Source organism: Haemaphysalis longicornis, unplaced genomic scaffold, assembly GCF_048455015.1.
Source record: "Haemaphysalis longicornis isolate Haplotype H1 unplaced genomic scaffold, Haemaphysalis longicornis Haplotype H1 scaffold_2, whole genome shotgun sequence".
NCBI lineage: Eukaryota > Metazoa > Arthropoda > Arachnida > Ixodida > Ixodidae > Haemaphysalis > Haemaphysalis longicornis.
In genome coordinates this window covers 151,400,625-151,422,120 of record NW_027526295.1, presented here as the reverse complement: position 1 = coordinate 151,422,120, position 21,496 = coordinate 151,400,625, and the positions used below count along the sequence as shown (strand labels likewise).

The window sequence follows — 21,496 nt, the reverse complement described above, 5'->3', positions numbered from 1 at the left end:
TTCCCAGACCCCCCTATATATCGCCAAACTTTTTTTTTTGTGTGTGACGGGATATTTATTGCCGTGTTTGATTTTTTTTTAGCTCACAATAAACAAATTTATGAGCGGTTCTAACTTTGGTATTTTCGTTTTACTGAAACCCACTTAGAACTATTGAATACACCTTGGCTTTGTCTTCGCACCTATCAAGACAAAACAAAAGACAGCCTTGTTTGACACACCACTGTACACGTAACAACTAGTAGCAACACAGGAAAGGTGAACATGCAAACAGCATATCATGTCAAGTCTCCAAAGTGAATATAATCATTGTATGCCAGACCAAGGCATTGCTTCACGAAAGTGGCCCTTCACACAAATTAGTCCAGCACATCTTACATACAAGAGAATAAAGTAAAAATGAAACGTGAAAGAGCACTAAAAATCCCTTTTCTTTTTCTGCAAAAAATCATCAAAGTTTTTTCATGCAATCTAAGCAACAAGCTTCTTAGTGATAATTTAGAAAGTTAATTGGCTTTCACAGTAAACAATGGAAAGTTCCATTAGTATTAAGGCAATAAAAGTATAATACCATCACAAACAACAACAACACCTGCATATACTCTGTATCATGAAAAGTTCTTATCACTACAATCACTAATTGGGCTAAACAATAAATATATGACACTAAGTTTTGTGTGCGAAATTGTGCACTTGTAGCGAGATATTCAAAGAGCCTCTCATAACTCCTCAAAAATCTACAAGTTTAGAAAGTGTGAGACATGCGTACATGCAGGTTTCCAGGTTATGAACAAAAGGTGCACCCTTTTCCACTTAAAAAAAAAAAAAAAAGAACTTGCATAGAGTGCATAGCAACTATGCCAGCAATTATGACTGTTGCAACATGTCAGAGCACACACACACAAAAGAAAATAGTGGTATTACGTATTGAAGGAATGAAAGAACCTAAAAATATATACTCCACCTCAATCTTAAAAGATTCTTGGATTAATACAAAAGAAAAAAAATTTAGCACTAACACAAGCACAGTTAAAGTAGGCTAAACTGAGGTTCTAAGTCCCTGTAGTAAATGCGTGGAAACAGATCACTTTCGCAAACATTAAAAAAGGTTTTTCTGTGACAACAGTCTCTCCGACCGAAATGTGGGACATTGCAAAAAAAAAAAAGACACGCCTCGGGGTAGACATGCAACATACGTCCCAAAAGACGCAAGCAATACACAAGACATTGAAGCAACAGACACACATGCTCGTTTAAGTTTTTTTTTAGCAATACAAATGACTGAACCCATTTAGGAACACACTAGTACATAGACTGCACTCTACATTTTGCACAAAATTTTTTGGTGCAAGCCAGTAATGTGCAGCTGTATGCATCGAAGGGTTCCTTCACTGCCCTAGTATATACATTTACCTCAAGCTCATAATAAAATAAATATTCTTACAAGTGCATTGTGGATATATTCACCTAAAAATAAACAGAAAATGCGAATAATTGCCACTCCAGTTCGCTGCATTGTAGGTAACGGTGTGTCACATCAGATTCCTGACCTCTTTCCCAAACTGATCATTTTGAAAAAACAGCGTGAAGGCGACAGGACACAAGAAGGAGGGACAACGACAAAGCTCTGTGTCGTCGTCCCTCCTTCTGGTGCCCTGTCGCCTTCGCGCTGTTTTTTCTAAATGATCAGTCTCAACCAACTAACCCAGAATGCCATCCTTCTCATTTAGAGTATGTGCACTGATAATTAAGTAGCAGGAGATATGCCACAGTCCTTGTATATTATAAACCTCCATCAAAAAGACAAGTAGGCTGTGAAGGACTACCATACTGTGCTTGCGAACATTTGTGGTCAGGAAGCGTGGCAATACCCAGATGAGGGAGAATGTGAGAGACTTCTAGGTCAATAACCCCCTTCTGAAACACCTTTCTGCGATAGTTCCCCAAGTGATGTTTCGCGGAGGCAGCTGCAAGACTAAAGCCGCTTCATTGAAAAAAAAAAAAAAAAAACAATAAATAAATAAAATTATACGTATATGACTCCCCGCTATGCAGGTCTGCCAGATTTAGGAATAGGGTTAGTTGAGAACACAAAAAAGGCCCGGCCAGGGAATTAGGCAGCAAGATGCGCCCAACTAGCTACTGAAGCGCGAAAAAGAAGGCAGGGTTGGAAAGAAATAGTGAAGGAAAGTGAAAGAAAGAAAGGCCACTACACAAAGCAAAAGCGCAGACATCTACGTTTGCCTGGCGACGACACCGACCGCTACTTACTACTTGACGAATGCGAAAGGCGCCATTTTAGCCAAGCCGTCCTCTTCGCGAGAGGAAGCGGTGGGGAGGCTACAAAAGTGTCGTGGCGCCAGTCAGAGAGAGGAGGAGGAGGTAGGGGGAGAGAAGACAGGACTTGTCGCACCATCCTCCACACACATGAGCACAGTGTACACGCAAGATAATGTGGAAGGCAGGCAACGGCACTGGACACGGTTCAGTTTTGAAGCGCAACAGCTACCCCCTCGCTGCTCCGTAGCATCAACGCCCTACACTTTAAGCAGTGGCACCTCTAACATTCTTGCAGTGCATTTGAAAATTCAGCGTTAATTACTGTATATGGGATCACAGAAAGTACCGAATATCCACAGATACTAAGCTAAGAACTGCTCTAGACCAGTTGCAGACGAATAAAAACGATCGCTTGCCTTTATTTCATTTTAGAAGCAACATTTGCGAGACCGAGCGGCGAATTGTCATGAATGCAAATTGAGCGATTTGGTTGATTGTAGGGTTTAACGCGCCGACGCAATGCAAGCGATGAGGCACACCGTAGTGGAGGGCTCCAGATTAATTTTGACCACCTGGAGATGTTTAATATGACGAAATCTCGTACACGCGAACGTTTTTGCTTTTCACCTCCACCAAAAAAGCGGCCACCGCAGCCGGGGATCGAACCCGCGTCCTCGTGCTCAGCAGCAAACTGGTGTTTTACACACCATAGCTGTTAGAGAGGAATGCTGTAGAAGACTTGTAGGTTGTGGAATAATTTAGCGCTCTAGGCTATGGAATAATTTAGGCCACCTGGGGATCTTTAATGTGCTCTGGAATATTGGAATGCATTTGTTTTTGTCTTTCCCTCATGCTGAGTGTTGCAAAGTCTTAGCTACTGAAGCGCCGCAGTGAATTACAACGTTAGGATTGCAATGAGGATGAATAAGTGTTGAACCACAAGACAAAGAGCGCATTCGTTGACTGTTATACCTTAGTGATGCCTGTTTCTTTTCTTTACACGCATTTCTACAGTCTGGACCTATTCTGAACCTCTTCTGGGCACCTTAAAAATGCTCTGCCCCTCTCGAAGACAGAGCTGCCAAAAAGCCCTCCACTGCTCGGAGAGCTCGAAAGAGCCCAGTGCGAAAAATGTAGTCACTTCCAATGCATCACCAGCATGGAAAGCTTCAAAAATGAACCGCATCCGGTGGCATTTACAGACTCTCTAATACACACAGAATGGTACGTAGCAACCACAGCATAATCACAACAGCAGGTAGAGAGAGAGAGAGAAAGTGAGAGAGGCAAGCAGGTGGACAGTGATGCATGTTATTAAGCAGAGAGTTAAGTCGCACAGATGTTAGGAAAAGGGTGAGGAGAAGCAGAGACGAGACAAAGGACTGAAGAAACAGGAAACACTGAACGTGCACATCTGGTTAATTAATCTGCACATCAAGCCACTGATATCACCCATGGTTGTGACCGTAAAACCAATCTGCCCGCTTTTCCACATCTTCTTGATGCGCCCAGAAACTTTGACCACCTGCCCTGCACTAGCAACACTACTGTTGCCAGTACCCTGAAATGGGCAATGTCAGAGGAAACAAAAAAAAAAAGTCTGTCGTGTGTAAAACTGCTTCTTAAACACCCCTGGCAATGTGACCAGAAATGCATTGTTGCACAAATGCAAGGTAAGTGCCATGTGCAAGCATGCCTCTGTTTATTTCTTTGTATACGTGTGTATTAAAAGCACAAACTACTGTTCCACACCATTATATTTTATGTTTTAAACTTAAAAGGCACCGAAACCATTTTTTCATAAAATTAGCAACAGCCTCTGCTGTCTTGTAGCCTCAGGAGGACAAGAATTTTCGCAACAATTTTCACGCCATGCTGCAATCGATTAAAAGCCTCTCTTCCTCTTTACCAAATGCTTTTTTCCTTGCACAACTGGGAAAATTCATCGGCCCCTTCAACGTACAAGGGGACAAGCAGAAATAGCTTGCTGCGGTGATATTGCCACACATGCTACCCCCTCCATGAGATTACGATGTGTGTTTACCTCATTCCACTGTTCATGTTCTTTATATATGTGGTAGTAGCGTTGTACAATTACATGTGCATGTACGTGAGCGCGATTTGCGTGGTCTTCTTCTTGACTTTGATGTTGCCTTACCTATATTTTTCTGATCTAAGTTGTACTACCCCCTACCCCCCCCCCCCCCTCCCCACTGTAATGCCTCAGGCGCTGTGGGTACTGTGTAAATAAATAAATGCCTATCCCATGCACTGTACGTAGCTATGCTACAGCCTTAGCTCAAATGGGATTCTTTGGCTTATCCCAGCTCCCACACCTCCTCACCATTAGGTTGCACTGCTGAACTCCCACCTCAGGGTTTACAGCTTACTGTCACGGGCACAACAGCATAGCTGCACAATCCTGTGAACACTGATAAGCACTGTTTTGCGGCCGCTTCACAATCAAATATTGAGTGCACTTATTTCCCTCTCCCCCTTTCCTTTAAAAGCTCGTGCATGCTCTTTTATTCCAGAAGCTTTTGCATCAACGTCTCATCCCAGCCTTGGCTCAGGAAGTCCTGTTAGCAGCTCCCATCGGACGAGATTAAATGGTAGTTTAGAAACTACCAGTTCATCTCGGCAAGCTTTAACAACTCTCCCATAAACGCATTTTAGCTGCATTCTTCAACCAACCTTGCCTCACAAAATGCCATCGAAACCTCCGCGTACTGTGTTGGTCTTGTGGTTGTATTATCGCACTGAGCATGCTACTCTTCCCCCAATAAAAAGTGGCAACGTAGAATAAGCACGGAGATGCACAAGCTGCACATCTGATAATAACCGACCCACTGCTAACTGCAGTTCCTGTTGCCCAGAGGAGTGCAAATACCTTTTTTTTCTGGGTGCTCCTGAGGACACAAAGTTGTCAAAACCTCCTGATTCCTGATAAGAGTGGTGGCCCTTCCGTTGGCTGAGATACATACTCTTTAAAAATTATTTACAAAGTTGACATCAGGCATACACTTTCCCCCATCCATTCTTTAAACATGCATTGTACTTTTAGCAAAGCATTTCGGGTCCTGTTACATGATTAATAAATAAAAATGATCGACTCACTCTTCGTTATTGATTGACTATTCCGCAATTCATTGGCTGTAGTTTTTCGCAAGGTTTAGCTTCTACATAGAGACCCATAACAAGGTTCTGCCATCTTATGCACACCTTCAACCTTAAATTTTGCTCTGAATAGAGCAAATAACTTGCTCCCTTCGGTTTCAAATTTCTCAACTAAAACACTGGATTTGGTGCTTACAGCCACTACCGTATTTATTCGAATAATATAGGTCGACCTTTTTTTTCCGAAAATGTGCTTAAAAATTGAGGGTCGACCTATAATCGTGACCGAAGAACCTCGACCTATAGTCGTGATCAAAAATGGCGAGCGCTCCGAGCGATCCGTTTCTCCGTCGCGCCCGGCGCTCCTCAATTTGAGGCGGCAGCGCGGAGCATCTAGAACAAAGACAGGCAAGAAAATAAAGGAAAAAATATCAAAACAATCAGCGTAAGAAAACCACCCACAGTGACTGCCGGCTATCGCGCATTACCTGCGGCCGAACCGGACACGAGCGAGCTGACGTAATGGCTAGAGAGCCAGATTGGCTTGGCTTGGTGTCTTCGGAGCCGCGGTAGCGGCTAGCGCGAGGTGGGGGTAAAGGTGACTTTCGCCACCTAGCGTAGCCACCTCGTGAACGGAACGGCGTTGCCTGCTTCGCTCGCTGTCTCTACTATCTCCCGTTCTCCGTTTCATGCGCTTTCTTTGTGTTTGCTTCGTTGTGATTTCCGCACATAACGTTTTTCTCGTGCGCATTTCGCGATGTCACGTCGGACTTTAAGCGGCGGGTGATCCTGTTTGCTGAGAACTTGAACAACTGCGCCGCTCAGCGAGAGTTAGACGTTAATGAAAAGCTGATCAGGGGATGGCGGAAACAGCGGGACGAACTTTTTGCTTGTAGGGGACTGCGTCGTGCCTTTCGTGGCCCTACAATTGGGAGGCACGATGCTCTCAAGAAAAAACTCCGGCTGCCCGTGGAAGAGGAGCGTGCGATATTCAGACCAAAGCTCAACAGTTAGCGCTGCGAGGCAGGATTGGCCGTTCAGCCTTCAAAGCCAGTCAGGGGCGGGGGTGGGTAATGAACTGCGGCGCATGCGGCGCAAGTTCCGACGACGACGCAGTGTGTGGCTCCGACCAGTGAGGTGACCGCGTTGTAAATAAATGGGAGTTTTAAAAAGTTTCCTCAAGTTTTTTCTTAAAAGTATGGGTCGACCTATAATCGAATACAGTTGAACCCCTTTATAAGAGACACGTATCGGGGAGCAGTTTCTGTCTCTTATACGAGATGTCTCTTATAAGCAGGGAACCATGTTTTCACTTACAAATCAGACCCTAGTTCCATGTGGGCACCGTATGACTAAAATAAGCTCAAGAGAACGCTACAGCATGTTTCAAAAGATTCATTCTAATTAATGTTTGGCCCCAGAATTTATGAAACTTTGTTTGCTTCATGACTGTATTTACACTGTTTTTTACAACCAATTCTACAAGCTTTTTTTCTTTTCCTTGTTTGTGGAAGATGAATCGTAGATGTTGAGTTCACAAGCCTGATGAATAGCCAGAGCGCACAGCTTCTTCCGCTGTGTGCTCAGACTATTCATAGCTGACTGAACCACTTTGTGTTTGCTGAAGTTATAATAAATAGCGACTGCAGATGTCTGTCGTCCCCCTGTGTTTCCATAATGGAAGCAACTGCAATTAGTGACTGGTGGCACTGCATCTGAAGTTCATTTGTCTGTTACAAGCAAGATTATTGATTAAACTTCAAGGATGACTTGTCTCTTATAACCAATCTCCTACATCCAATGTCTGTTATAAAAGAGGTCGATTTAATGGGAAAGATAGGGCAGCCAACCATGTGGGTCAATGGTATCTCTTATACCCATTTGTCTCTTACATCAGTGTCTCTTATAACGAGGTTCAACTGTATATTATTTTTTTTTTTCGGCGACTTCAATTTTTAGGGGGTAGACCTATATTCGTGCTCGACCTATTTTCGAATAAATATGGTACTTCTTATATCTTCATTTCTCCCTATGCTAAACATGTAAGCACTCACTGAAGTGTGCACAAAGCAAAATGAGCTAATTCCTGTTTCCACAAACTAACCACGTTAACACGTTAGCAGTTACAAAATCAGAGCAAGCGAAAGTGTGCAAAATGTGTTACAAACCACATCGATGCACCTCGACCATATAGGTGGCTTTACTAGAAGCTAGTAGGAGAACACACGCAACATTGCATGCGAAAGAGGACAAATAGTGTGCAACATACATGCGCACATTACAATTCAACGTGACAATTTTTGAGGGAAAGTACAGTGAACTGCAAGAAGGAACAAGCAATGCTGGGACAAAAATCCCACAAGAAACACACAAGAACAAACTAAAACCACCGAGGATAAACCACAGAGAAAACCTTAATTAGCATGAGAAAAAACGAGTGATTGAGGAAGAAATAACTATGTTTCACGGTGATGGCCTTTTTTTCAGATGCGGATGAGGCAAACAAACTGGGTGTGAAAAATTCTAACCCACATATATAAAACAGCGAACCTAACTGCATTTCCTTTAGCACTGCAGTTGAACCCCACTGATTTTATGTTGCACTTAAGTATCTCAAATTCTCCATTGGCCATCTGTTAGAGTTAATGCACAAGAATTCTTGTCCCAACAACTTTTCCTGTACTTCTGCTTTAAAACATTTTTTTCCTTACAGGAAACATTAGAATTGCCTCTTTATTTGCCAACTAAACTTCCTAACAGCATGCATCCGCAACATCGCAAACATACGCATGGAGTCGGAGTTTTATTATCGTTGCCTTTTTGCCTGTCCAACTGATCATGACGCAGCTCAACATCCTCACCACCCTTTTAGATAACAATGCAGCTGAAATCAACTTGTAGAGGAACTAACTTGCTGTCAAGCCACAGCCAAGCCATACTGAGACAAAAGTGCATCTCAGTCCCCAGTGCAAGAAGTTCACAGTTGCAAGTGATCGCAATATACAATTTGGAAGCCCTTTATTGCACTTCTTCTTTAACCCCGTTCAGTGCAGTGACGAATGTTAAATTGCAGCCATGAAACTTGCCATTTTGTTTGAGCCAGCAGGATGGTAATAACCGCCCTGCTTGCTGCGATTCTTTTTCCTCATTCCCCACAAAACCGGCAAGCGACTCTAGCCCAAAAGAAGCCAAACAGTGACCCAGTGAAGACAAAAGTATTTTCTCTTGACTGACCTGTCTACCAAAGTACACATACACAAAAAAGGGAAAAATCATGCACCCCTCCGTTTTACGACAACGATGGTTGAACGCGAAGCTTTCTCGTGGGCAATTCCTTGCTTGCCGTTTTAGTTTGGACTTTTGACTCGCAGACAGCTTGTACTTTGAGTCGTTGAGCTTTGACAATGACTCACATGCAATTCGGACTTTTGACCGCAGCAGTTTTGGCTATGACCCTTCACCATTTTATTTTGCACGCGTTCAATAATCGTTCAATAATCGTTCACGTTCAACCATCGTAATCATTTGAAGAAGGGGCACATGATTTTTGTCTAATTTTGTACGTTCATTCACCCCTCTACAAATCCAAACTGCTTAAACTGTACTGGGATGGCCCAATCGGATAGACGTCGCCTCATAACGCGAGGGACCCAGGTTCGATTCCAACCACAAAAAGCGTTTTAATTTTTCTTCACTTCACCCTTCATCATCATCAGAGAAAGCGGGCTTTCCTGGAGTGCGTTTTGGTGTGGACTACAGGAGACACCAGCGATAGGTTGAAAGCTTCGCTTGAAAAGCAAGAAGCACAGGGAGCAGCCCTGCGTGACAGCCACCCACCTTGGCCAGCGATGATGGAGAGGTAGTTGGAGTCCCGGTTGTGGCGTCCCGATCCCGGCAGGGAAGCGGGCCCGTCAACAGCCACACTGTTGCGGTACGAGGCCACACTCTGGGGTGTGCCGGGGTCATCGGCCATGGCGGCGTGGTTCACGGCGTGGCTGAGGCTATCCGCCTTGCTCATCTTGCGCGACGGCGACGTCCGAGACGTGGCCGCACTGGCCACGCTTGCTGCTGTTGAGGGAGGCTGCTGCTGCTGCTGCTGCTGCTGCTGTTCAGCGGTAGTGCTGAAGCGGTTGATGTTGGCCAAGAGCACCGAAATGAGGGGAAGGTACAGCGATGCTATCCTTGCCTGCTGGGCCTGGCGGCGAGGAAGAAATGATGAACTCATCAGTCTTGTATCTCACACTTCAAAGTGCAGAATTTAGATGTCAAATGATGCACTAATTACATCAGTTTGGCATGCACTTATCAAACTGCATGATGATCAAATTAGCCTTACTATTTTCTTTTTTAGGAAAAATCATGAGAGATACCAAAAATCTGTCAGGTTACCAAGCTGGCCAAGAAATGTGTGATACGGGCTAGAATCTAAGCGCAATCACAAAACACTTTATAAAGCAATGGCATTTTAGATTGAATGGCAGGTTTGAGAATTTATTCATCAAGTGGGTCAACTTTTAAAAAATCCTCAAGCACCATGTGCCAATGCTATGGAGCACATAGGACCTAATTTAAGCAATTCCATAAAGCAAAAATGGGCACTTTCTTTCATCCTTTCGCTTTTGCATTGCTCTTGTTAGAGTAGAAACCAGCTAGAGACAATGCTTATGGATTCTCTGCCCATCTGCAAAGGCATGATGATACCACCCCAAGTCTAAACTTCTATATCTCAATAGCCCAGTGGCACCACCTGTTGCACACCTAACAATGTTCCCTGCCTAAAAACAATGTCGTGGTTCCTCCCGACACTGTGTATGAGCACTCTCAATGATTTCAGCGCAATTTTTCTGAAATGACCTATGCTGACATACCGTATTTTCTCGCATATAACCCGCACCAAAAATTGAAAAAATCGTCCGAAAAGTGGGGGTGCGGGTTATCTGCGAATATTCTAGAAGCAGAGGTCGGCTTCACGGCAATGCACGGCCTGCCATGCAGTCCGCATCTCCATCGTCATCATCAGGTGCAAAGCCAATAAGAAGCCAACACAGGCCATAGACAGATCCCCTACATAGCGTGTTTATTCGGACTTTTCACATGCTTTGTTTGGTTTGGTCAACAGCATCTGTTGCGGTGATTTGCGTGCGCTTTGTAGCGAAGTTGTTGGGCCCCCAACTCAGGTGTGGCCAGTTTGCACCGTTGGTCAGCCTTGTCTGGTGAGGCACCATGAGTGAGTCTCGGCGTCAATCTTTCACCGCGAAAGAGAAGCTGAAGATCATAGCTGCTGCGGAGGAAATCAGTAACAGAGCTGCTGCGAGAAAGCACGACGTCGACGAGTCCTGCATTCGCGACTGGCGGAAGAAAAAGGCCTCTCTCGAAAGTGCACACAAGGAGAAGTGAGCATTTCGCGGCCCGAAGACTGGCGCGTACCTCCTTCTTGAGACGCAGCTTGTCAAATTCATTGATGAGCGGAGGAGTCGTGGCCACGCTGTGTCCACGGAGATGGCGCAGATGGAAGCTCTGAGGTTGGCCCGGGAGATGAACATCCCACGCGAGTTTCGTGCGAGCCGTGGATGGCTCCAGCGATTCATGGCCAGGCACGGATTTTCGATGCGGCGGCGAACGACCATGTGCGAGCGGCTTCCCAACGCCTACGAGGAGAAGCTGTTGAACTATCAACGCTACGTCATCGGGCTCAGGAAGGAGCACAACTACTTGCTCTCCCAGGTGGGAAATGCCGACCAAACGCCCGTGTACTTCGAGATGCCCATGGACACCACTTCGCAGAAAAAGGGCTCGAAATCTGTGAGCGTGCTGACGGGCGGAAACACCAAGCTGCGCTGCACCGTAATGTTGTGCGCTTTGGCGAACGGCACCAAACTGCGCCCGTATGTAATCTTCAAGCGCAAAACGCTACCCAGTACCCCACTGCCACCAGGGATTGTTGTGCGGGCCGAAGATAACGCTTGGATGAATAGTGACCTCGTCGGTGACTGGCTTCGCACGATCTGGGAGAGAAGGCCAGGAGCCATGTTGGCACGGCGGTCGATGCTGGTGCTGGACTCGTTCCGAGGCCACTGCACTGACGCAGTGATAGCGCGCCTCACCGACAACCGCACGGACCTCGTGATCATACCCGGTGGCATGACTTCCATGCTCCAGCCACTGGACGTGTGCCTAAATAAGCCGTTCAAGGCGCACGTGAAGCGGCTGTATGCCGAATGGATGGCCGACGGCCTTTACGCCCTCACACCGACGGGACGCGTGCGGAGGCCAGACATTGCGCTGCTGTGCCAGTGGATCGTGGATACGTGGGGGGCGATTCCGGCCGACTTGGTGCGCAAAAGCTTCAAGAAGTGCGCCATCAGCAATTCCTAAGATGGCACCGAAGACGACTGCGTCTTTGAGAGCGGCGACGAAGCCTCGGATGGCAGCAGCGACAGTGGCGAGTGGCGATGATTGACTGAACTGACTGAACCGGAATCGGCGCTGAGAACGTTGCGGCGGTCATTTCGAAATAAAGTTCACCTGTAAACGAGATTGTGACTGTGCAATTGTGACTTCCTGGACCAGTTTTTTTTTAGGTAAGCATGCGGGTTATACGCGAGGATTTTTTTTCTTTTTTCGGGGAGTTCAAAGTTAGGGGTGCGGGTTATATGCGAGAGCGGGTTATATGCGAGAAAATACGGTATGCCAGGCTAAGTACTTGGGCTGAGTTTCGGCAGTCCTGTGCTTTGCTACAGTGAGGAGGCTGCAGCCATTGTTGCATCCATCAGCACAGTGAACGCATCAAGTTTTTGAAATGCGCTGCAGAAAAACAAACCATCCTTTATCCTATTCTCTTTTCTAAAAAAAATTCCAGGGATTTAACATGCCCAAGTTACACCTTGGCTATGAGGTGTGCCATAATGGAGGGCTCCAGATTAATTTCAACCATCTGAGAATCTTTAACGTGTGTCGAAATCTCAACACACGGGCGTTTTCTCTCATTGGTTCCATCTGAAAAGCAGCTACCGCAGCTGGGAATTGAACCCCCGTTCTTGGACTTAGCAGCACAACACCTTAGCCACTGATCAACTGCGGCGAGCCCGGACCTCATTATCCGTCTCGAGCGACACTCGAGAGCGTACCTTGCCCTGGTAGCGGTCGTCGAAGGCGTGCTTGGCGAGCAAGTTGCAGACGACGCTGATGGCCCGCTGGCGCACCTTCTGCACCTCGCTCAGGGCCGCCCGCAGCTCCAGCAGCAGGGCGCCCACCAGGAAGTGGCTGCGGCAGAACTCCTCCGACAGACGGTACTCCATCTCGTAGTCTGCCGTGGGCGGTGCGGGCACAAATTGCACAGTGAGAACGGCTGCTAGCAGCGGTGTTACGTCAGAAGCACACATACTTTGTTTCAGTAACTTCGTGCAGTGCTGTAGAAGTTGCAAGGTGCCAAGACAAAGTTGCGGTCACTGATCAAGTCAGCTGAACAATTTTGACGTTTCGGATCCCGTACGGGGTATTTGTTTGGAATCTGCACCTGACCAGATGGTCTTCCGTCAAACCCTGGACTACTAAGGTGCCAAGAAGCACAGACTACAAGGAGCAAAGGAAAAATGAAAGGGGCGAAGATGCATTCGGACAAATGTTAATGCATCTGCTGCCCTCATCAGCTGATGGCACTGTGTCCATTATTTGCTCCAGCTTTCCCTGCATTGCACGGAGTTCGCGAAACAGAGTACAGTGTTCATAACAGCATGAAGGGGCTGCCACACTTAAATCGCATATGCTTTATAGAGCTTACACCTATCTTTAACGACAGCAAAAATTAGGGGCTTCAAGGGGCTGGCAAGCACTTAGCTTTAGATTAATGTTGCTGCTCAGTAATTGGACAAACCAATTTAAGAAACATGCTTTATTTTATGTGTTGAAATAGGAGAAACGAGAAGATATTTTACTGTTCTTTTGGGAGGGGCGGGATATGACTTCCAACGTAAATACTGCGTAGGGGTGAAGTGCAAAAAAGGGCCAGCATAATCAGATTTCAGTAAGAAAACACTAAAATAAATTTGTCCTCTCAATAAATCCAGACTTGATGCCCCACAGTACCTCCAAAAAAAGCAGCTTCTTGCTTTAGGGCAAATGGACTATAGCTGCTTGTTCAACTTTTCATTCAAAAAAAGGGTTCATACCACAAAAAGTGCAGCCTTTCTTCCCACATTACTGCAAAGCTGCACTCCCCCCTCTTTGCACTCAAAGAAAAAGGATAATCAATCAAATTAATTACAATAAAACCAACAAGAATAAACATTCCCTGCTGAATTAAAAAAGGATTTTCTAAAACATCAGCACACAGCAAAATAAAGCCCAGCCACTCAAAATTAATGACCACGGCAAAGAAAACAAACAGCAAACACACATATTAGGGTGATAATGAGGGGTGATGATTGATCATTGGGACAGCGGTGCAGTAGTTCAGTTACTGGGTGCCCAAGAACAAACACCGTAATAAGAGCAACACTGCTAATGTACCCGTCACCAGGAAGAGTTTTGCCCATAGGTACAAACCAGCACCAAAGCCAGCACGAAATCCTCAAAGCTTCCAAATTACCAAAATAGTAAGATGCCGAATATTACAATACCCAGAAATAGTTTGCTGCCTATGAATGAATTCACTCATTCGTTTTATACGCATTTTTCAGCCAGGTTGTACAGTCGTTAAACAATGCACTGAACATTCTTATGGCTGCTCCCGCTCATTTTCTACTGAAAGCTTACTACGCACACAGTTCCATTACAGGCGGGGCCATCAGTACTTTAGGTTTTCATGAATAAAGCCAATACTAGCCCAAGACCAATTCAATTGGAGACAGCAATGCGCTACAAAAAAAAAAAAGCAATAAAAGGGATTTTGTGCAAATGATCTTCATGCTGCAAAGGCGGTTTAGAAGCGCCTAGCCACCTATCAATATGAAGCACAGATGGTGGGCCGAATCTTTGCAGGCAAATGCAATGTTTGCTGTAAATAAAATTATCAACAGAAGAACTGTGCCCCAATGTGACAGCCTATGTCTAAGCAAAACTAAGGCAGCAATTAACAGCAAGCTCTAGGGAAGCTGACAAGCAAGATTAAGCAAAAAAAAATGCATACGCCGCTTAAAACGAAAGCTAACTCCTTAAAAAGAAAGCTGAATACAAGTGCAAGAAACTTGTGCATGACTTAAGCCAAAAAAAAAAAAAAAAGACAACTGCTTGTGAAACTTCAAAGCACACCTGCTTAAGTGGGGGGAATCTTCAACAGAACAATTGTTTACAGCCTTAAGAGTGAATAAAAAAAAACAAGCCATACATGGTGTCTTTCCAGGCTGACAGCATTATCAGGTGCTGCGCAAAGTGCATTTACCTATGCCAGAATGGATGGCAAGCACTGGCTTGCTATCATTAGCTGCTGCACTTTAAACAAAACTTTCAGCTTCGTTTTCAGCTCCAGATGGAAGAAGCAAACTAAAAACCGTCCCGTGATAAAATAAAAGGAAGCAGTGCAAAAATTGCAAAAATGCAAAACTACTCGAATAATACTAACGCAGCATGCGCTAGGTGTCACCAACCTCCAAACCAAACAACAAGATACTTTTGTCATCAAATTTTTTCAATAAGAAAAGAAAGAAAGAAATGACATTGGACGAAACGACAACAACAAAAAAGAGCCTGTAAGTATGCACAATATGGGAAAAAAAAAAAGAAAAACATCGACGAGTCACAGCAAAAACAGGTGACAAATGGGACTAGACTAGAAGCCACGAGGATTGCCACAACACCAGTCCCACGCAGACCATCCACACGCCAGTGAAAACAAGCAGCACCGGTGCCAGCAGCAGCAGCAGCAGCAGCATCAGCAACCTCTACCACAGCAGCCCAGCAGGCACACACCACCGTCGCTACTACAGTGCACTACGTCGGCAGTGAGGAGCACCCGAAGTCAAGCTGCAACTGCGCTACTCGCGTGGGAATGTGGCACTGCTCCGAGTGTGAGCTAACATGGGCAAATGACCAGAAGCAAGTTGACCATCATCGTGTGGGTGATCTGATGGAAAGAAGGACGCCTCTTAACGAAAATTCCGAATGCACTTGTGTAGCCTCGTGAATCGCATCCTTCCCCTTTGTTCGTCCTCCACATCACCCCTCTCCCTCCCATTTTTATGAACTTTAGGAGTACAATCCCTTTAAGGGGGCACACTAGTCTTAGACCAAAAATGTTTATTTTTATAGGTATGGTGATAAAAATTGGAGGACGTACGTAGTTTCCCATTCTGATTGTTCGTTTTTGTGTAAAATGACTAAATTGAAATTTCAGCAGTGCCACATTCCTTCTCGCGAAGCTTCAACGACTCTCCACCAATGGCCCAGAGACGACAAGGCACACACACCGCACCACGCCACCAGCCTTTCTCCTGCAGACACGCATGTCGCAGCAGACCACAAAAACAACACCCGCACCAGAGGGCAGCACACGACACACGCAAGCGGGGAATCAAGCGAGCAGGGTGGAAGGGCAGAAGAAGGAGAAGAGAGCCGTGGCAATGTGGGGGAAATGGTGATGGTGGTGGTAGTGCAAGATGTCTGATCGCTGAGGGTTCTTTTTTTTTTTTTCCCCGTTTCTTTCGCGCTTTCCGTTTGCAAGTCAAGAGTGGGCAACTTACCGCCCGAAGCAACCTCCTCGCTTTCGTCTGCTCCACAGCAGATGCAACAGAACGAGACAACAGGGTGGACGTTACTGAGCAAGCAGTCGCAGCAGAATCATTAGCTGCTATACAGTCCACAACAAAATGGCCGCTCTGGTGAGCCGTACACAGGACTACGCGACTTCACTTAACGAAAGCCGAGCTTGTGGTTGTGTATAACTGTTAGTGGAACAATGTTTTAATGAGTTTTCTCACTATGAGCTGGTTTTCTTTTACACAGAGAAAAGTACAGGCGCACCGATGGAGGTTATGTGTGGGCCGCCTAAATTATATCAAGAAAAGGCCAATTTAGGTTATCTGAAGTCTTTTAAAGCATTGCACAAGCATTAATGCCTCAAATGTATGCTCTTCTTGTCTCTTGTGAAATGACTTTTATTATAGGTTAATTATTTAGTTTACTCGCCACCAGAAGAGGCAAGTTCAACATATGTTCCCCTAATTGCAATAATGAACCAAAGTTGCTGTATAACTCTGTGATGCTATAAGCTTTACAAAAAAGGTTTGCCTGGAGCACCTCAACGTCTTTCGAACTTCGTGTTATGTTATGTTAAGTTTATGTTAAACCTGAAGAAAATTTAATGTTAGGTTGCATTGCATGTGGGACATTTGAATGCAAAAAATTGCTCAAGTTAATGCGTGTCTATTTCTGAGCTGTAGAAGTAAGTTATAGTGCAAGTATGCACTCAAACTGCCCATGTTCTTTGTGAGGGACATGTGCAAATAATGTGCATATTGGAGCTGTGTGAAAAAAAGGAAAGAACCGAAACGTGGCAACATTTCCGACACTAAAAACTACCCACTAAGTGAGATAGGTAACGAAAGAACTGTGCACAAACAAAGCAGTGCGTGTGTGTACCACAACACACTCAACCACAGACTGCTTGTATACTTAACATACTCGCACAGCATATGGGAAGCTGTAACAAACAAATACACGCAGACAATGATCAGTTGCTTCAAGGTACCATGAAGTTTACAGACAGTCAACTAGGCCATGACTGAACGTATTGTGGAATGTTCTAGAAATGTGAATGCATAACACGTTACAAAAATGTATTAATGACACTTTTTTTTTTTCAAGAAGGTATAACTTTTTGTCTATGACGCATTACAATCTGAACCTAAAGAATGCATGTGTTTTCTAAAACAAGGTTCCGTGTAACTCACAAGTTTATAGACAGCAAAAAAAACTTTGCATCCCACGGTTTAATTAAGAGCAAAATTATGCAGAAAGAATACAGACAAGGCATCAGGGTATACAAAAACAGGCGGAGAGGACACAAAATTTCTACAGATGTTAAAACACGGAAAAAACAACAATGCTAAGCCAAAATACGGAATACACGTACAATGCACACACCACACGCTTCTGTGAAAGAGACACAGAGCGGAAACAGAAGAGCACAACAGCTACAGACGCTGTCAGTATACCTTTGGAGTTCTTTGAGTGGCCCCGGCTGTAAGCCCCTTTCAGGGACGGCAAGTTGAGTGCGATGAAGTGCTCGTGGGAGCAGATAATCTCCAGGAAGTCAAACTTGTAGCAGTGTAGTTCCTGGATGCGATCGAAGCAAGAACATTCACGAATGCTGGGTAAACATTCCATTACTGATTGAAGGCTTTTCTACTCAGCACGTATTTGCTTCCGACTTAAAATCTAAGCACTTGACTACACCGAGTTATTCAACATTTACAAACAGTCAATCACAGCTACTTGTGAAGTGCTGCAAGCCACCGCAGCGAACAAGCAAAGGAACGCAAGCATAACAACAGTGAAAAGAATGTGCGATCAGTTTTTACACCCAGATGAAACGAAAATGTCTTCGCACGTACCATCTCATCACCAGACTTGAATCTCTCCAGGTAGGAGTTGATGAGCTTGAACACGAAACCTCGGTCCATTAAAGAGAAGCATTTCTGAAAGATGAACAAAAGGAGAGAAGAGCAATAAAGATAAATATTCACCCAACTGAGCAAACTGGCATGGGCTTTCATGCGGCTGACCCTCAGCAAAAAATCCCGGGCCATCTCCACTAACGTGAAACCTGGCAAGGGGTGAAGCATGCAGTGTATAAGTGTATTCCTGCAGCCTTGGCATTTTTGCCAACAGAGATGAAACTGTTGGGAGTTAGATGTATACAGCTTTGCTGTGAAAGTCTCTTGTCTTTGAAGCACCAAGCTCCCTAGCGCAAAGGGAAACGGGTGTCCCAGTGCTTTTTTAGTACGCATTACATTCTAGTGTGAAGCATAAACGAGTTTCCCGGCGTTTTAGTACTGTGACTACATGAAACAACAATGACAACGATGATAACGATGGCAACGACAGGAGATGTCAACAGCTCCAGCCCCTAAAAGAAACATGACACCAACAGATTAGCTGCCATATAGAACAAAAAATATTTTCCCCCAAAGAAAATTTCAACAGAAAAAGTCAAGAAATTTAAAATAAGGCAATATTTTATGAAACTGAATAATTATGCCACATCAGTAACAGGATAACCATGCAATGCATCTGTGACAGCATTGCATCATTGAAATATCAGTTGGAGTTACAGACTTCCTCATTAACAGCTCCTAAATATTATCACAATAAAGAGAAGACAAAGAGGACGAAGCTGTGTGGGTGGTGCATGGCTTGGCTCAGTGCTGTGATGGCCGACTTCTTGTATATAGACCGCCTCACCCCAACCCATCGTTTGTCTCATTTGTCCTGCCACCACATAACAATATGCACATATATGAGGTTCTCACTTAATTTGGACCAAAACTTTATTTACAGGGATATTCTGTTACGCTGAAAAGGGTGACCATGATTTAAGCTAAAACGAGAACCTCACTGACTTGCAATAAATGCAAAGCAAGAAGTGCTCACTTAACCAAGCGTTCACAAACCAAGCGGATTGTTCCTGATTGATTGTAGCGTTTAATGCATCGACGCAACGCAGACAATGAGGCGCACCTCAGTGGAGGGCTACGAATTAATTTTGACCACCAGGGGATCTTTAAAGTGCGCCGAAATCTCGAACACACGGGTGTTTTTGCTTTTGCCTCCATCAGAAAAGCGGCCGCCGCAGCCGGGAATTGAACCCGCGACCTCGTGCTCAGCAGCACAACGCCTTAGCCACTGAGCCATCGCGGCGGATGCGGATTGTTCCTAATCTCTCTGCAAGGTCTGAACTGAATAGGCATTTATTCTACTGATAATAATAAATTCTTCTACTAAGCAGTTTCTACATAAAATCACACCTGTGGCCTGTCAATAGTTCGCAGGGCACATTGGGAAAAAAAAAATTGAATCAATGCAAAGGCCCAACCCAGGTGGGGAAAAAAAAAAAAAAAAACTTTATCGAAACACCAACGATAGGGAAATACGAGACTTTCTTGCAGTGTGTTTCGGGTGGACTACAGAATAAATGTGAGAGGCTGAACGCTTCGCCTTAAAAGACTAAGCAACCTGTGCCCAGTTTTCTAGGGCAAATCGGAAAGAAAATAGTACTAGGAACCTAGCCAGCCAAGCCAACAACTGTAACAACCTGCAGGCTTTTCACAAAAGTTCTAAAAATTACACTAACCAGCAGTGTCAATTAAGGGCCCGTGAATCAGTGATATTTTGCCCTAGAACTGCACAAGCGCTTCAGCCTTGGAATGAAAAATAGCCAGGAGATGAGGAAGTGATAAGTATTAATAAGAAGCTAGGCGAACACACAGACAGCATCAGGAAGTAGAGGAGGGAGTAGGAGAGGAAGTGGAGACACATCTATCAGTGCTATGTGCCCTAAAACTGTGCAAACATTCAAGCTTCAAAAAAAGGACCAAGGGATGAGAAAAGTGATCAGTATTAATAAGAAGAAGCAAGATGAACACCCAGAAAGCAACAGGAAGTGGAAGAGGAAGCAGGGGCAGAAGAGGAAGCAGGGGAGGAAGTGGGGGAGGAAGCACCTTGAGGAAGTGTGCCAGCCCCTGGTTGGCCTGCCTGGTCTCGTTGCGCTGGTCTCGGTGCTTCTGCATGATGTGTGGGATCAGGCACTGCACCAGAGTCTGCACCCGGTTGTGGTACTCCCGGGAGAAGCGCTCGTGCCGCTGCATCTGCATCATCATGGGAGAAGGAGGAGGAAGAGGAGGCATGACAACAGGCAAGAAGACATGAGCTTGGCATACTTGGCTACAGGGTATACACCACTGCTTCAGAGTCAACTTACAACGTGCATTTGGGACAACATTTACTGATGGGAATGTTCTGAGGAAACATTGGTCATTGCTTTTAATCAAAATCTGCTGTGCAGCTCATGTACTGGCCGATCGTACGCTGTACATCAGCAGCACAAAAAAAAAAAAAGGTCGGAACACAGCTGAACAACAAACCCATGGAGCGTAATGGCAAAGTTACAGAACAGCACAGAGCAGGGCACGTTTGGTGCTTTGTTTGCATGCCGCAGTGCTTTCATGGCACTATACGCAGGAAGGATTGTTTTGTGTTCAGCAAGTGACGCTCCGCAAGCACGCAATTTTTAAATTGCGAGCCACGGCATTCGTGCTCATGTCTCCGGCTCCTGTCAAGATTTTGTTAGAATGCGTTTATAGCATTTCTGCGCGTACTGTGGGGTGATATCAAGTTACTGCAATCGTCACTGACATTGGCAACCATGCCATGCCTTATCTTGCATTTTTTATGCAAGATAAGAAGAAATTAAATTATTAAGCAGAAAAGTAAAGGGGGAAGGGGGTTCGCTACATGAGTGGGTTCATTATGCGAGTAAACACGGTCACTCAATGACGCGTATAGTAGGTTAGGCTAAATTAGCTAGATACAATGCCAGCAACTCCCTTAGTGGAGGCCAGGCTGCATGCCCTTCACAGAACTTGGGGTTTAAAGGGACCATAAAGACAACATACACCCTTGTTTCATTTCAAACAAACAAAAATAAACTAGCTTCTGATAACTCACTCAACTCCAGTTAGGCACTGAAATCATTGTTTTAGAGAGACGAATAATTGAATTAATATTGGTAATTTCCTGCTACACAGCACTGACTTCATCGCAGAGGTACAAAGAACACAGTACTAGTTGGTGCATTAAGCCCATGCTAGCGCTCAGGTGGCGAGATCAAACAGAATCTAAGGTACCACTACAATCGCATAACAGTTTTTATTGAAGGTGTCTTTCAGCAACTTCCACCAATTGCACCGAGTTTCGTTGCTCCAACACCACAGGGGTAGGGCGAAAAAGCGGCTTGTGAGTCGCCGGACGTTATCATCTAGCTTAACTGTTTGACGTTTGCTTTAAAATTGCCATGATTGTCATTCTGATGTGTCAATATTTCAAACTAAATTAAACTTGCGTTTTGCCTTCTTGGTCCCTGTAATACGATGGCATCATGACACGC

At 44.9% G+C, this 21,496-nt stretch overlaps 1 protein-coding gene across 6 annotated transcripts in view; it reads right to left on the bottom strand.

The window, feature by feature from the left end:
- Positions 1-21,496, bottom strand: part of Ziz (dedicator of cytokinesis protein Ziz) — a 181,445-nt gene that overhangs the window by 20,476 nt on the left and 139,473 nt on the right. For 5 of the 6 annotated variants that reach the window (XM_077698399.1, XM_077698401.1, XM_077698400.1 and 2 more), the window contains 6 exons: positions 20,052-20,198; positions 17,946-18,029; positions 17,547-17,667; positions 16,074-16,100; positions 12,525-12,703; positions 9,235-9,592 (listed from right to left, as the gene is read on the bottom strand). In XM_077698399.1, the coding sequence (XP_077554525.1) occupies positions 9,235-9,592; positions 12,525-12,703; positions 16,074-16,100; positions 17,547-17,667; positions 17,946-18,029; positions 20,052-20,198 (916 nt within the window). The remainder of the gene's footprint in view (positions 1-9,234; positions 9,593-12,524; positions 12,704-16,073; positions 16,101-17,546; positions 17,668-17,945; positions 18,030-20,051; positions 20,199-21,496) is intronic. The other variant, XM_077698397.1, reaches the window with a different exon arrangement.